Consider the following 17,230-nt stretch of genomic DNA (forward strand, 5'->3'; position numbering starts at 1 on the left):
ACGCTCTGATCACGTTACTAATTTCATCGAGTGAATGTGAACGAGGATTTTCAAAAATGAATCTGATTGCCAGCCCAACCAGCGCTTCGTTGATGACAAAAACAGTTTCTTCACTACTGTTTCTTAAAAATGTAGGCCCACCGCTGACCCGCTTCCATCCAGCAAAATACTGTATGTCGATTCGTGGCTGCTTCGGAAACGTCATTCAGCAAAACCGACACACAAAGAGGAAGAAAAGAAGTCGGCATTGGAATATTCTACAAAAACTTTATTATGAAATTATTTTTACTTATTTTACTCACATTTTACTTATTTTTTTATATACTTCAATAATAAACTGTGTTAATATACTTAATTTATTGTTCTTATTCTAAAAACATTACTACTAAAGTAACAATATCAGGAAAAAAAAAAAATTTAGAGTGCTTTTCATATACTTTTAATTTTCAACTTTTCCTGATAGCAAAGAATGAGTACCAGCACCTATTTTTTTACAAAAAAAGCAGCACTGGTCAGCACTACATAGACTTCTAGATACTTTGAGTTCTAGATCGGGTTACCAGATCTAGAATTCAAAAACTAGGACTAAATAGGAAAAACTAGGACATTTTTAGTTTTAAAAACGAGGACATTTTTAAAAATGATATTTATTACTAAAAAATAGCAATACATACATATTTATCGTTACCGACAATCATTTTCAGTAAGTTTGTATTACAAAGTAGGTAATTATGAAATGTTTTACATTTTAAAATTATAAGTAACCAACAAAATGCTATTCACAGTATCTGTTTCCATTTTATTTCTAATGTTGTTCTATTCATTGCTAATTAATACAAATACACGCTCTACGCTCTATTATGGGCAAAAATAGAAAATGTAGAGCAAGTTTTAAAAGCTGGCAACAATTCTCGGAACTCTAGCATTGATTAAAATATTCAGCTCACTTTCTATGGGTTAATACGTTTTCCCAATTATCATCTTTCTTTTTCTCAGAAACAAATTCCTTGAAATTCATAAATTGGTCAAATAATCTACTATCATCAATTTTCAATCAGACAAATGATGATTATACAGTCCACTTGTGTAATTTTCGGATAACAGTCCACTTAATGCAACAACGCATTGTGTTTATTGACCGAAGGTCTAAGGCAAAAAAAAAAAATTATTTTTTGATGAGATGATTTCTTAAATTACAAAAAAAAAAAAAAAAAAAAACTAGGACGCAAGTGTAAAATCCGCGAGAACTTCTGAGGACCTTCTAAAAACTACGACGTCTGCTAACCTTAGACTTAATTCGCCTGTAATAAACCACTGAACACTTCATATAATTCCCCATGATACTTGGTAAAAATGTCCATGAATATAATGATGCATAGGATGAAAGAAGTTCACCAGTAAAAATATTTACTATTATAATCAATGCATAGATAAAAATGTCCACCGGTATAAATGCCATTCGTTCATTATTCTTTTAAAAAAGCAATGAAAAAAAAAAAAAAAACAGAAGTCTATCTCATGAGAAGCTCATTTGTCCGTCTGCATATAACAATTCAACTCTTAATAGATCGTTTTTGGTAAATTTTATATGTGGGTGGTTTAGAAATATTCATCCCAGATATGATTAAAATTGGACTAATGGAAATACAGCAATTATTATTTCTTTGGCTGTCCGTCCACATGCAATAACTCGACTTGCAAAGGATGAATTTTCGTGAAATTTTATATTTAGCTCTTTTAGAAACATTTGGCGAGCCATCTCAAATTTATATACTGTACAAATGACGAATTATTACTATTTGCTACATACGTGAAATGTAATGCACTGTGTACATCAACTAACTTATTTTATTTATTTATTTATTATTATTATTATTTTATTTATTATTTTTTTTTTTTTGTGTGTTCTTAGGTGTGCCGGTTAGCAATTACGTGTCTTCAAAAACACGGAAAGAGATATTCACTCCCAACAGAAAGTTAGTAATTCATATCCAGATATTCAAAATTTACGCGCTTCCCGGCACACCAAATTTGAAATAAATTTGAAAACGGAAGTAAATAACAGTATGTAATATACGTATGTTTTTATTAAAAAAAAAAAAAAAAACTATTCATAGCATAGTACAGTGGTCTCAAGCTGGCGGGCCGCATCCGGCCCCCGAAGCAATTTTACACGGTCCGCGAATACATTTCAATTATGTATTTGTCGTAAATACGGTGCTTATAATTTTAAAGACATAGAGATATGGAATGAGTTTATGTGCGCGACTGCTATTGAGGGAAAAAGAGATATAATGAATAGGCTGGGGCTTTTGTCTTTGTCACTGTATGCTTGTATGCCAGGCCACATGACTGGGGTAAGGTGGAAGAACTTCCCACGTCGATACAATCAGTAAATTTAGTTCGCCAGCTGACAGTTGGTGGCGCTTCAGTATTCTGGTGTTTCCGATTTTTTCTATTGAGTTGGTACTTCTGATATATATTTTCTTTGAGTCAGTCAGTCACTAGTCAGTTAGCTGGATGCACAGCTGCGCAGTTCATATTGCTATATAGATGGAGACAAACTAACGTACGGCCCGTCAGCTGCTTTCAGATCGTGCATTCGGCCCGCATGCAATTTGAGTTTGAGACCACTGGCATAGTACACACAAAAATATACCCACTTGGACATGCCTGAAATGTCTCGCGTTTAATGGTTTTTTAAACCTTAGTAGGAACCAAGAACGGTTGTAGGAAAAAAATATTTGCTGAAGAAAGGATTAGGAAAAAAAAAAGGACCGAAATTCCATTTAAAATTATCGAATGCATTGATTTCATTATGTATTTTATCAAAAGACCAAACAAGCAGTACCCATTTTTATTTCTATAATTATTTCGCAAAATTACTCAATTCTAATGTAAAATTTTATAACAGTTAATAAAGTGTGATTGATAGACAAATTTGAAGAAATATAAAACAATATATTTAGTAAGTAATATTAAAGCTGTTTATTTCTTATAATTATTTTCTCTAATTTATTATTTGGCACTTTTATAAGTATTACATGGAAATCTTGAAAAACTTCCAGGAACTAACATAAAGATGGATGCATTTCGTTTCGTTAGTGACTGCATTAGAAAACAACACCTTCATAATTCTTTCATCTCTTGATAATCTTTTCGTTGATCTTCCATTTGCTGAATGGTAATAGCAGTAGTAGTAGGAGCATGAATAAATTTCAAAAGACAAAGGGACACGAATCCAATACAAATGTTTTTCTGGAGAAACATTAAATCGTTTATTTCCAGGAAGGATTAGACTGAAATTTAGTGGTCAGTTTTGAGACGATAACGATTAAATAGCCTGAGGATTAAAGGGATTACTAGTCCGCAATAAAGGACTGCGGGTGGAGGGGGGTTGACTGATGCATATAAAAGGAATCGCTTAATGGAATGTTACAGGTATATTACAAATAGTAGCTTGAGAATCTGTAAGTAATAAATATTGGTAATAGATATCCTAAAGTTTAGAGTCTAGACTATCTATTTAGTGGCGGGCAAACTTATTTCGCTAGCGACCCCCTTTATTAAATATAAAATTGATGCTACCCTGCAATGTAAACCCCGAGGTAGGATGACCAGATTTTTACAGAAGAAATATGGCATTTTATAAATTGTATAGTAGAAAATTTCATTCAAGTACTGAGAAAGGCGTTAAATTAATTTACACATTAAAATAATTGTTTAATATTTTAATTGATTACAACAAATCAAAACCTTATTCTTCAATTAAGATTACAAAACAATAAAAAAATGAACAATAAAATAAATGAACAATTACAAAACAAAACAATTAATGAGAAGGATGAGCCAGGATACCCAATAATATTTTGGTCCATATTTGGCGCAATATTTGAAATTGCTAATCTCATGTCATCTTCTGGATCATTTTGGTGTGGAAAGCTGTTTTCTTTTTATAGCTGTTAATTTTGAGAAACCAACCTCACAAAAATATATACTGTATATCTGAAAGGTAGCAATTTGTGTTATGGGCTTTTTCGACAATCCTGGATACTCGTCTCGAAGAAAAAGTCAAAATTTTTCACAAGTAGTCTTGAAACGAGCACGTAATGCTTCCTCAGACGACAAGATCTTCCTTTTGCGGAATGGTAATTTCGGAGAATGAAGAAATTTCAAAAGACAAAGGGATCACGAATCCAATACATTTTTTCCTGGAGAAACATTAAATCGTTTATTCAAGGCCGCCGTAGCCTAGTGGTCAGGCGCGCGGGTGCATAAGTACACGTGCCTTGAGTGACCGGGGCTCAAGCCCGTGACTGCTGAATAGAGTACTGTTTCTTGTATTCTGTCTATCTTGTGAACTCCTCTGACCGTTTGGTCGTCCCGGAGTACAAACAGAAAAAAATAAAAAAAAAATAATAAAAAAAAGTAAGACTAAATGCAACTAGGCATAATATTTCGAAGAGTTATAATTATCTATATAATATCAATGTAAAAACACCACAGACAACTCGTAAAGGAAAAACTACGATAGTAGTGTAAAGGGGATCATTTAAACAGTATCTCATATTGCTTGCCCATCCACTGATGAAAGGCCAACAAGCCTTTCTCGGTGGTGCCCACCGAGAATAAGCAACAATAGTCTTCTCTATTATTGAAACGTTACTCATTCGAGGTAGTGCAATACGACGGTCAGGAGCGCGGGTGCATAAGTACACGTGCCTTGAGTGACCGGAATTCGAGCCCGTGCCTGCTAAATGTGAACTCCTTTGGTCGTACCGGAGTATAAACAGAAAATTTATTTTATTTATTGCATGGTAACTCGTTGTGAAGCATCCTTCACAAGCAGGGAATTATGCCCTTTACAGAACTATCGTAGTTTTTCCTTTAAGAGTTATCCATGGCGGTTTTACACTGATATCATATAGATTAAATCGTTTAGAAAAATTCTTAATTAGCATTGTTAGGTGGGTGGCAACGATATTTCTAAATTGTAAAATGTCCATATTATTGCTATTAACAAAATCAGAAATGCATGGGAACATTTCAGTATTATTATGGTCAAATTCGGTTTTTAAAAGATTAAGCCTTTTTTTGAAAGCGTTATCAGTGATTATTAATATATTTGTTCCCTGTCCTTGAAGACTTAAATTTTATGTGTTTGGGAGGTTTAGATCTTTTCGCAGATGTTTGCTCTGTTAGTTTAACAATTCATGGTGTATTCAGTAGCAAGAAAATACGGGGGGGGGGGGACATACTGTATGAAGTAATGAAATTTTTTTTGGATATGGCGTACACATGGTAAAACTAAACTATTATATTAGCATCACCCGGTAAGTTATTACATATTGGGTCTGTAAATTGCATGTGTTCTCTGGTTGATTTTGCCTGTAGGAAAAACCCCAGTTTCTGGGAAGAAAATATTGCTATCTACGCCTGAGACCGACTAACTCAGCCACGGAGTGTAAAAGCCCGCAAAAGCGAGATTATACACTAGCTGATCCGGCAGCCTCCTAGAGAGTTACTAAACGGTTTGATCTGGTGTACTAACTTATCAATTTAGCGGTCTGCCTGCGAACACCGTTTTAGAGCTGTACCCTCGAAATGTAAGGAAGGTTGGATCTCACCATGATGTCCGTAATGACCTCAAAAGACATCGATCATACTGCATGAGAGAAGAGATGGGAAGGGTTAACTGGAAGTTTGCTCTGGAGACTAAACATCGGTTCCGCCACTTCAAGCCTCCAATACGCAAAGTATTGCACTGGTTGATGAGAGTCATCTATTATTCCCTGATAACACAAAAAGGTAGCATTCCTCCGTGGTGTGGGCCCAAGACCACGACCCCTGCTTAAGTCGGTTCACACCAGGGTGGTCACCCACATTGTGCTATGTGCATATTTCAGGACTTGCAGATCGGTGTTATACCGAGGGTTACTATCAGTTCCACCATCGTGAATGTGCAAGCAGAGGATTTGGCTGACACAGACCGACCGAACTTCACTGAAATTAGGTCCACTTGGCTTGAGTTCACTAAATATCAGCTCGATTAGCGTTTTAGAATCCCAGGTAGCTATCACAGCTTGGCATATCTGAGAGAACGTTTGCGTCACCCTCAAAGAACTTTCTGTGATCTCTCCCTTGGTCGAGTTTGACCACCTGGTTTGCCCCTCCTGCTGCAAGTGGGCACGAAGACGCTGTTTTTCTACTGTTTTTCCGTTTGATAGATTAGTTGTAAAGTTGAAGAAGGTAATAGTAATAGAGGCGTGTGATGCAAGAAAGCAAGCGTATGAGCTTATGTAGGATCAGCCAAAAAAAAAAAAAAAAATTCACACAACCATTCCCTCTAAAAATTTGTCCAGTTCCTCCTTGAATTTATTTAAGCTGTCACCTTCCACAGTGACAGGTTTGTGGATTTCCCTTAGAAAAGTGATACAGGAGGCCGATTCTGACGACCTCAAGGTCGAAGGGCAAGGCACCCGCCAGGACCTGGAGGGCGTGAATGCTCACCTGGCAGCAGGTGCGGAAGGTGACAAGCAGTATGGAGCATTGGATGGCATGAAGTATCTTTTTGTTGGTAGCTTTGGTATGCCAAATTCCGGAGGTGTATATTATTATCAGAGTGAAGGCTGCTTTGAAGAATAAAGATAAGGTCTTCCGGGTGAGTCACCAGTAACGACGCAAGACCTTGACAACCAGGGCTGCATAATTTCGATCTTTTTTCTGAGGTATTTTCTGAGTTAGGAATGCATTGGTTGTGTCAAGGATAACTTTAATTTTGATGGTTGTTCCATTGATTCTGATCAGGGGCAGTATTCTGATGTAGAGCTTGCCTTTGAGGAGAGAACTGGTTTTAGTTGGGGGTATGTGTAGATTGTTCTCTGTGGTCCGTCATTGGAAAGTATGGAGGGCCTGGTTTGCCAAGGCCTCGAGGCGGATTCTGGAATCGGCAGCCACGGTGATGATAAGATAATCTGCATAAGCTTGCTTTTTCACCTGCTCCAGGTCCTCATTGAGGGAGCCATTCATCATTATGCTCCAGAGCAGAAGACCCAACACTGAGCCCTGCACACAGCCTCACAGAATTGTTCTGAAAATACTTTGATGTGGTGCACTACCCACTACTTTTCTGTTTGAGAGATATGTTTTTATAGTTTTATATAGGTTCCTTGGTAAGGCAGCCCTGAGCAACCTGCCGAGGATGCTCGATCACCAAAGGGCATCGAACACCCCTGCGAAGTCGACAGAGATTATCAGAAAATCCTTAGTGGTGTTGGCAGCAACAGAGAGGAGGCTGTGATGGGCGTTCGCGGTAGAAAGTCCCGGTTTAAATTCGAATTGGTTTATTGCTACATGGTAAGCATTCTTATAATGCTGGAGTATTCTTTGGTGTAGGAGACTTTTGAAGAGCTTACTTACGACAGGAAGTAAGTTGATTGGCCTCTAGTATTGCGACAGGTCCACAGGCTTTTTGGAATTTTTTTGAATTAATTTTAAATTTGTAACTTTCCAGTCATTAGGTAAGGTTCCGGCTAGCAGGCAGTGGTTGAAGAGATTAAGGATCATCTCCGGGAAGAATACAACAACCTTTTTTATTATCTCCACCTGCAAGAGATCTGGTCCGGGGAATTTTTTGTTTCGAACAAGTATTAGCATTAGCAGGGCTCATGATGCAGGAAGCAAGCTTATATAGCATCAGCCAAAAAAAAAAAAAAAAAAACACAGACCCTTCTCATTTCACCCATCCACTCGCTCCAAATGTTTGTCTGGTTCTACCTTGAATCTGTTCAAGCTATCAACTTCTACAACGACAGATGGAAGTTTGTTCCAGCAATCAACCACCCGCTGGTTAAAGGCAAACTCCCGCACATCTATCCTACAACTGTCTTTCCTCAATTTGAATTTATGTCCTCTCAGGGGATTATTCTGAGCAAGAGGAAGAATCCCATCAGCATTCAGCATGCTCAAACCATTCAAGGCTTTAACACATCAATCAGATTACCTCGCAGGTGCCTAGACTCCAGACACTGTAATTTGCAAAATTTAAGCCTTTCTTCATAAGAGCAACCCTTCGTTCCATTCACTAATCTTGTTGCACTTCTCTGTACTCGTTCCAACAGCTCTACATTCTTCTTAAAATGAGGTCTCGAGACAGTTATACAGTACTCAAGGTGTGGCCTTATACAAGGGGATAATCACTTCCTTATCCCTGCTAGAAAAATTCCTGTATATCATTGACAAGACACCATGAGCTACTCTGTTGAAGCTTGGAGTTCTTCTAAGTTAAAGGGTGGTTCCAAGTTCTGGCTTTCCCAGTTGCCATTTTGTTGGAAGATTTGTAATTGCTCTTCCGAGGCTGGGGTCTCAGGCTGGAAAGTGATGTCTAAAATATTGCGGCCTGTCTGCTCCCATGAAGTAATAATGCTATCTTGTGGGGTTCTAGTGGTGTTGACCACTACACCCCTGAGGAGTTTATTGGTGGTGACCTTATCGGGCCTGCACATAGTGTGCACAGTGGTTTCCCACATCTGCGCCTTAAGTACGCTGTGAAGAAATACAGTACTACTGTAAATGCCAGAAAAGTGTTGTGTGGTGAAGACGTCGTATTATGTTGGGTTCTGTTGTGTGTCCTGGCATTTGACGTAGGGACCCAGGTAGGACTCCACGTTGCCCGCATACACACCACTAGGAGGTAGACAAGCTGCCCATTATTCTCTGGCTTGTCTCTGCCAGGGTCCAGAGCTTCACTGATGGACACAAAAAAAAAAAGGTATTCGGGGCAGTACATCGAATACTTAAGAAAGGAGGGTATAGCTAGAAATATGGAGGATGTAGGCAAAGGCATCCAGGTTATCAATGGAGCAATAAGTGCCATCAGGTGAAAGGGAAACCCGTGGAGGAGGATAAACAAGACACTGCAAGAGAACTGCGTGTAAGTCAACAAATCAGGTGGCCTGTGCGCCAGTTAATCCTATACAGGTTAAGATCGGTTGGCCAGTTAGGTTAGGATCAGATGTTTGCAGTGTTCCTATTTGAAGTGTTGGCAATAGGGTGCTCCATCTTCTGAAGAGGGCTTGTGTAAACTAGGTAAGCTCATAGTAGTAGTTTCCTTCTGTGATGAATAAGTGTTCATTTCTTTGAGTGCTGTCTTGTATACGAGTAAACAGGATGATGCGAAGGTCATCATAGTGTTTACAAGTATATAATATATTGGGCCCTTGTTGGTAGCAGTCCATTTGTCCTGCCAAGTCTGAAGTAGTATAGTGACAATTTGTTTCTTTTCCTGCCTGATTTCATTCAGGTTATTGATGGAGTGTCCAAGGATAGTTGCTAGTATGCTCCTTGATAGACAGTAGTGGAGGCCCTTGTAATAGTAAGTAGGATGGTTCCCTGGTTACATTTGTTGTTGTAAAGAGTTGCGCTGCAAAGCCAGACCACAGATCCATATGTTATAAAGGGAACGAATATTGATTTGTACAGAACTTTAAGGGTGCGTCGATTCAATCCCCAATCACGACGACTTACCTGTGCAATGAGAGCGGTGTAATTTCTCACTTTCGTGGGGAGGTGTGCAAGATGCGGAGAGAAAGTGAGCTTAGGGTCAAGTACTATTCCCAGTAGTTTTAACGTGGAAACTAGCTTGATGGTTTGGCCTTGAATTTTTATAGTGGAGTTTCCAGTAGGCTGCAGTCATCCCTTCAGAAGAATGGATTTTTGGGGTGAGTCTTAGCTTGTGTATGGCTGCCCAATCCTGAATGATTGAAGTGCTTTGTTTCCTCTGGCTTCCAGAGAAGCTCTGATGTCCTCAATAGAGATGGTGGCATCATCGGCAAAGGGTTGTATAGCTACAGGACCTAGGTCCGGTCCAAGGAGCTCATACAGGACAATGTTCCACAGAAAAGGACCAAGGACTGAATCCAGAGACAACCTCTTCAGATAGACCTGGTGATTCTTCGGCCCGTTGAGGAGATGGTAATTTTCTTATTTGATAAGTACACTGGTGTGCAAAACGTAAGGACCAACACTATTTCTAATGGTTACAACTACTAAATCTTTACTTAAGGTACTCTTTACTGATGAGAGTAGATTCTGTCTCAGCAGCGATTCTGAATGTCAGCTAATCTGGCGAGAGGTGGACACACGGTATTACCCCGCAAACATCACTGAAAGGGTTTGATATGGCGGTCGAGGTGTTCTCGTCTGGTGAGGCGTTATCTTGGATGGACTTACACAACTCCTGATACTGGAAGGCAGTACTGTAACCGGTGTACTCTACAGAACTGAGGTAATCCTTCCCCATGTGCGTCTGTTCCGAGGTGCCATTGGCCACGAGTTCGTGTTTATGGATGATAACGGCACACCCCATCGCACTGCAGCTGTGATATGCTTTTGGAAAGTGAGGACATTGTTTATGTAGATTGGCCTGCCCTTTCCATCGATCTAAATCCCATCAAACACATATGGGACAGTCTGGATAGCCATCTAGCGGCACGTCCACATCACTAGAAAATGGTCACCAGCTGAAAATGTCGCTGACAGAGGAAACGACTTTTTTACCACAAGAACTTATCAACACATTGTTCTAAGTATGGACAGGCGGCGCAAAGACTGCATCGACATTAGGGGTTGCCATATCTCCTACTGAGGCAGTGATGCATCTGTATCATTGCAGCAGTACTATGTTGCTATTTTTGAATAAAGTCCCTCAGTACCGTTTTGTTTCTGTTGTTGTGTCGGTGTTGTTTCCTTCATCATTTCTGTACCTGACGAATTTCCTTTGGTATGAGTTTTCAATATCCAGGTCACTCCAATGAGAAGGTGAAAACCTGACTGGTCCTTAAATTTTTCACACCAGTGTAGTTTTGGATGCATTTGTATAAATTTAATGGAATATTTGCTTACCTAAGTCTGGAAGAATATTTGTCCACCAGAGCTTGTCGAATGCTCCAGCGAAATCTATTGCTACTAGTAGGTAGAATTTGAAGGTAGAAGCTGAGACTGCAGAAATGATCCTTTGCAATGCGTCTTCTGTGCATCGCCCCGGTCGAAATCCAAACTGGAAATTGGACTGGAGCCCAGCTTTGGTGTAATTGTCTTGGAGGCGTACTAGGAGTAGAGTTCAAACAGTTTACTGACCATGGATAAAAGAGCAATAAGTCGATATGACTCTGGTTGATGAAAAAAAAATCCGTCTAAAATTTGTTTAGACGGATTTTTTTTTAATCTGCTTTACATTGGCGCTTTTCCATTCTTCCGGGAAAGATCCATGGGACAAGCACTTATTGAAGAGGCCGAGTAGAAACTGGATGTTGATTTGGGCGGTCTTTTTAAGAACTTCAGGTTCAATGAAGTCTGATCCAGGGAATTTCCTCTCCTGCATTTTGGCGAGAGTCTGCTTCAGTTCATTGGTGGTAAATTGGTCTTCTACAGCATTGTTGAAGTAGACGTTGTTTTCCTGGCATGTTTCTTGCTGTTGTGCTGTCAGAGGGTCAGTACCTGTGCCAAAAAGTGTGTCCAGAATATTGGCCCATTGATCGCTCCCAAAATCTAGTCATAGTGCCCTGGGTGTGAGAGTGGATTGGATAACATCAAAAGCTCCTGGGGAGCTTGTTCCAGGAGCTTGTTGATGGTGATGCAGTACACCATCCCTAGGGTTCAGTATTGCCAGTCGTTTTCAGGAGTCGTTCCCAAGATGATATAATCTGCTTTACATTGGCGTAAATCACTTTAAATGAATACATCTCCCTTATAAGGGAGATGTAGTCATTTCTGACTCTTCGATTTTCTTCACGGAGGATGTTGACCTCATGTAGGTCCCAAGAAGTACGAGCTCTTTTTCTTTTAGAGTGTACAATTCGTCGAACGCGCTCCAGCTCTGGGGACCACCATGGAACAGCATTAGGCAGTGGTCTTTTCTATCTAATTGATTGATTCCAGGCCTGGATGATGATTTCAGTTGTGTTTCGGATGTTGGTCGGGGTACAGAGCTGGAAGGTTAGAAGAGTTGTAGTCCCGGATCGTTGTCTGCAAAAGATTTCCCAATTGGCCTTGTTAATGGCATAGAGACTAAAATTGTAGTGAGGTGGTGGAGTTGGATCAATGGATCGTGTGAGTTGAAATGTAATAGCTCTGTAATCTGAGGTGGTCCAGGCCTCATTCACTTCCCACCCAGAAATTTTGCTGGAAATGGATCGTGTGGCTATGGAGATATCTATTGTGGATTCCCACAGAGTGCTGAAATAGGAAGGTAATTGGGCTTGTTCAGGACCAGGAAGGGAGAAGTGGCCAGTAAATCTTCAAGAAGCTGCACATTGTGGCACCCAGAGCGATGAGTGGTCAGGCTGTATTAGGTGGGACAATTTACAACCGCCCCAAGGATAATCTTGGTTGTGAAGCATAGCAAGGACTGTATGTACGTAATTTATCGATGGAGTGATGTCTTGGCCAGGTCTGCAGTAGAAAATGATGAGGTAGAAGGTCCTAACGTGCCAATTACATGGGCACACACTGCCCACACAGTGCATAAGGAGGAATTCGTTGTAACCATGATGTTAGGGTTAAAACAACTATGGCAGCCCAGGTTGTGTGTCTTCTTCTTCTGCAGGTATGATTTTGAAAGTCAGGGAGTATCCTCTGACTAGCTTTGAATGGACATATGGCTCCTGTAGAATTAATAGCTTTGAATGGGCATATGGCTCCTGTAGAATTAATAGCTTTGAATGGGCATATGGCTCCTGTAGAATTAATAGCTTTGAATGGGCATATGGCTCCTGTAGAATTAATATATCAGCATTTTTCTCTTTGGCCCTGATTCTAATCTGGGTATTTACTACAGGTGCTCGCTGAGCGTTTAGTTGGATAAACTATATGATGTTGCTGTTGAATGATTTAGGGCATGCTGCCATAATCGGTCATTATTTATTGGTTCCTCTTAGCTTTTAAATAAATGGGGCACTTACTGTCCCGGAGTGAATGTGCTGCATCAAGCTTTGCCGCTTTGCAGTTTGCCAAACTGCATCTGTGGACCTGTTTGGCAAGAATTATAATCGTGCCATTTTTGGGCACAGTGCCCAGAGGTATACACGCTCGTGTGGGTGGTGTGCCGAAAACGGCAGCATTGGAAGCACTTTGAAACAGGCTCGTGCTCCAACCTATAAAGACTCTGTCCTGTAGTTTTCCATGCCCATGGAGATAGTTCCTCCACCAAATTATATAGCTGGGGAGACTCGGAGCTAGTGTGATATTTTGGTTTGATGTGTTCCTTGGCATTACTTATATCAGTTAATTCTTGGATGTTTCTGTTGAAGAGCTCATCTGTCATGTTCTGCGGAGTGGTATCCTTCTCCACATCAAATATAAGTATGGATGGTACTTTCTTTTTAGGGATTTCTGCTGTGAGGCCCAGGGTGCTGACCGTTGAATTGGTGACAATAGAGTAAGCCTCTTGCTTGGTTGCTGATTCAATGATTACTCCAACATTTTTTGTTTTTCGGATGGACCTGAGAATTTCAAGTCCTCTCCGACTTGAAATTTTCAGGAAATCATTGAATTTTGGGGGAATTTTGCGCCTCGTAAATTTTGGCGCCCTGTCGCGGAACCGCTCGATCGTTCCTTACGCTGTCCCTGACTGGGATGGTATTGTTTTAAGAATTGCGATGTAGGAAGCAAAAGATCTTCAGTACAGCCGCAGATATGTACAGTTTTTACGGTTACCATTTTATTTTGTGTTTTTTCTTGTTTATAATTTCTAAGTTTCTGAATGCACGTCGTAATTTCGTATAACATTATTTAAAATTAGACATTTTAGTCGTAATTGCTTTTGATTAATTGTCAATCAATCTATTTTACATAGTTGTTAAACGTGCTTCTCTTTATCCTATAATAGCATTTATGGTCCGATGACGGGTTCTGTAAGAATCCTGAAATGTCGCCTCCTGCTAACAATTTAGAGTAGAAATCGAGCTTGAACTCCCTATGAGTTTAATATAATCTATTTTGTTAATAATTCACGTGATATTATAGTGTTATTTATTAGTTTTCTTTATATATTATTATATATAGTGTATAATTTACCGTGTGAATATCGTGAAGGAAACCACCTACAGCAAAAGCAGTTCATGGTTTTTCTCTAGTTTTGTATATTTCTGTTGAAATGTCCAAAGAATTTACTACTGACTTTATCAAACTGTACAGTGAAAACACTTCTGTATATAGAAGGTGAAATCAAGGGTATATACAAATAAATATTTAAAGAACATGACGTTTTTAAAAATTAGAATGTTTCATATGTCAATTAAAAAAAAAAAAAAGCAGGCATATGACTTCTGTGGCATGTGAAATACCACCAACCACACTGATGTAGTAGTAGTAGTAGTAGCAATTCTTAGCACAATTTTCTTCTAGCACAATTCTTATGTGATGCATAAGAATTGTACTAGAAGAAAAAGTCTACAAATTGACTATTAGATACTTTTTTATTTGCAGTATTTTATGTAATGGTGAGTTTGCAGCTTTTTCCCACAGTGTTTTTTACATCATATCAGAGTGGTCAATGTAACAGTGAAGTGACTTGGATGAAAATTACTCTTCTTTGTTCATCCATAAAGCTTATAAAAGTAGAATTATGAGTTTATTGGATTCATCTGAGAGTTGTGTTTCTTAGGAAAATATTGAATGTATCAATTTCTTTGAGTGAGATTATGGAGGAAAAAATAAAATTGAAAAACTATTGGAATAAAAAATTTGGATAACTGGAACTCCATTACCCTTCTGTGCGGTACTGTTAATAACAGTTGAGAATAGTCGCTGTGGCGACCTCTAGAAGTGTATAATGATTTATTTTATTATTATTATTTTTTTATTTTGTTGCGAAAAGTCACGCGATTTTCGGACTACATCGCGACAATTTCCTGGTTATGGAAGAGTTAAGTGACTGGAAGTCGAAGTTTTAGTTTAATTTATTTTTATGGTAAGATTTTGCTTAAATCTACTACTGAAATGTTTCGTTTGGGTGTATCTCTGTCTCCCATCAGTCTATGGTTTGTGAATTCATTAATCAGGGGATGCATATTTCGAAATGTTAGCATAAAAACTTGCAGAACTTTCAAACAAAAATGCAAAAAGGGCGGTGTAATTTCTTTGGCACCATTATACAGTTCGGTTATACCGTCTTACCTTTTCATTAATGCAGTTTCGTGGTCGAAGGCTACTCAAAAAGAAGTGAAATCTTTTAGCGAAGAATTAGTAGAAGAAGCAGATCGACTGTACGATGCCGGGAGGTATCAGGACAATTTAGACCTCCTACACCAACAACGTTTTTCAAAAAATGATGAAATATTATGGCGTATTTCAAGATCAATGTTCGAATTAAGCAAGGAAGTTAAGAATGAACTCGAGAAGATTACAATGTTAGAAGAAGCCTATAAGTGTGTTCAAGAGGCATTAAAAATCAATGACAATAATGGATCGGTTCATAGGTGGTGTGGAATTCTGAGCGACGCTCTAGCATCTTATAAAGGCAAAAAAGAGAGAATTTTGAATAGTTACGAATTTCGCAAGCACATTGAAAGAGCGATACAGATAAATCCTAATGATGCCACATCTTATTATTTGCTTGGTAGATGGTGCTATACTATTGCAGAGCTCTCTTGGCCCAAGAAACAAATAGCGCGTATGATTTTCGCCAAACCTCCAACTTCAACCTTTGAGGAGGCGCTTTATTATTTTGAACAAGCTGAAAAAATAGAACCTAATTTTTATAGTCTCAACTTGCTCATGATGGGAAAAACATTTTTAAAGATTGGTAAACTGGAACAAGCAGTGGAATGTCTTAAGAAAGTGTTAGATTATCCCCTGAAAACCGATGACGATCGCATTGCCAGAGGAGAAGCAGAAGCACTTGTGAAGAAACTTGGAATTAAAATTTAATTAGTTATATTAAAGAAAGCAGGAAGCATACCAGTGATGAAGACATAATTTCGCATATAAGACCAAAAATACCTGCACAAGAATGTTGGTCTCTGTAACCAAATGTCCAATGTAATTTCAATCAGGAATTTTTGTCTGTGTGCGTGTTGTATATATGGAATTTTATTACAGGATGCTCTTCTCTGAGAGCATCCTACTGGGTTTGCCAGTGGTCACAATTCATAATTATTTTATATTATTGTAATAAATAATGTTATTGCCTATTACAGAGAGCAGTCTGTATCATATATATATATATATATATATATATCATAAATGAGCTGATGCATTCATTTTTTTTCTCCTCAGCATTTTATTCATGTAAAGTATGTTTTTGAAGAGCAGGGTTATGTTATTGGATATGAAAGAAATTTAAGTAACTGAAAAGTAAATGACAAAAGGCAATGAACATAACACAAACTTCATTTATGTACAAGATGAGCTGAAAGGCCCCCCCTCCATATTTTAAGGTGATGCAATTTCTTTTTGTTTTAATTTAATTAATTATTAAAATTCCTTTTTATAGGGTAATTAGTGGTAAAGATAGATTCTGCTAAGTTTTCTATTGAAGAAGAGAAAAATTATAGCAGAATCATTTCCACATTTCAGTCCCAGAATAACAGCATAAAAGCAAGCCTATATGATATGCCCTTAACCATTTTTCTATATGATCAAAAATGAGTTAACCTTTTGCTATTGTTATCAGTTTAATTAAATGGAATTGAACTTTGCAAATAACAAACTTGGTTCTTGTCAGGATCATATTAAGAAATTTTGGTGGGCACCTTGTAATCACTGAGGAAGTACATATGAAACTTCTAAGCACTAGGTTGAAAATTAGCATTAGCAAGGACACATGATGCAAGAAAGCAAGCTTATATAGCATCAGCCAAAAAAAAAAAGCACATCCCCTTCTCATTTCACCCATTTATTCGCTCCCAATGTTTGTCCAGTTCTGCCTTGAATCTGTTTAAGCTGTAAACTTCTACAACAACAGATGGAAGTTTGTTCCAGCATTCAACCACCTGCTGGCTAAAGGCAAACTTCTGCACATCTATCCTACAACTGCCTTTCCTCAATTTGAATTTATGCCCTCTCACACGATTATTCTGAGCAATAGGAAGAATCCCATCAGCATTGAGCATGCTGAAACTATTCAAGGCTTTATAGACCTCAATCAGATCACCTTGCAGGTGTCTAGTCTCCAGACACTGTAATTTACAAAACTTAAGCCTTTCTTCGTAAGAGCACCCCTTTGTTCCAT

The 17,230-nt window shown here is 38.5% G+C and overlaps 1 protein-coding gene across 1 annotated transcript; it reads left to right on the forward strand.

The window, feature by feature from the left end:
• Positions 1–14,912: 14,912 nt before the first annotated feature.
• LOC150086884 (regulator of microtubule dynamics protein 1-like) lies at positions 14,913–16,133 on the forward strand. Its single transcript, XM_090371660.1, has one exon. It carries the CDS (start codon positions 14,998–15,000, stop codon positions 15,925–15,927), a length of 930 nt encoding a protein of 309 aa, XP_090227786.1. The 5' UTR covers positions 14,913–14,997; the 3' UTR covers positions 15,928–16,133.
• Positions 16,134–17,230: the final 1,097 nt, after the last annotated feature.

The sequence above is a fragment of the Mastigoproctus giganteus genome, chromosome 4 (assembly GCF_048544385.1).
Source record: "Mastigoproctus giganteus isolate SK-2022 chromosome 4, ASM4854438v1, whole genome shotgun sequence".
Lineage (NCBI taxonomy): Eukaryota > Metazoa > Arthropoda > Arachnida > Uropygi > Thelyphonidae > Mastigoproctus > Mastigoproctus giganteus.

Bases quoted from the DNA above. Each gene is read 5' to 3' on its own strand.
- LOC150086884 (XM_090371660.1), top strand. From the start codon at position 14,998: ATGTTTCGTTTGGGTGTATCTCTGTCTCCCATCAGTCTATGGTTTGTG.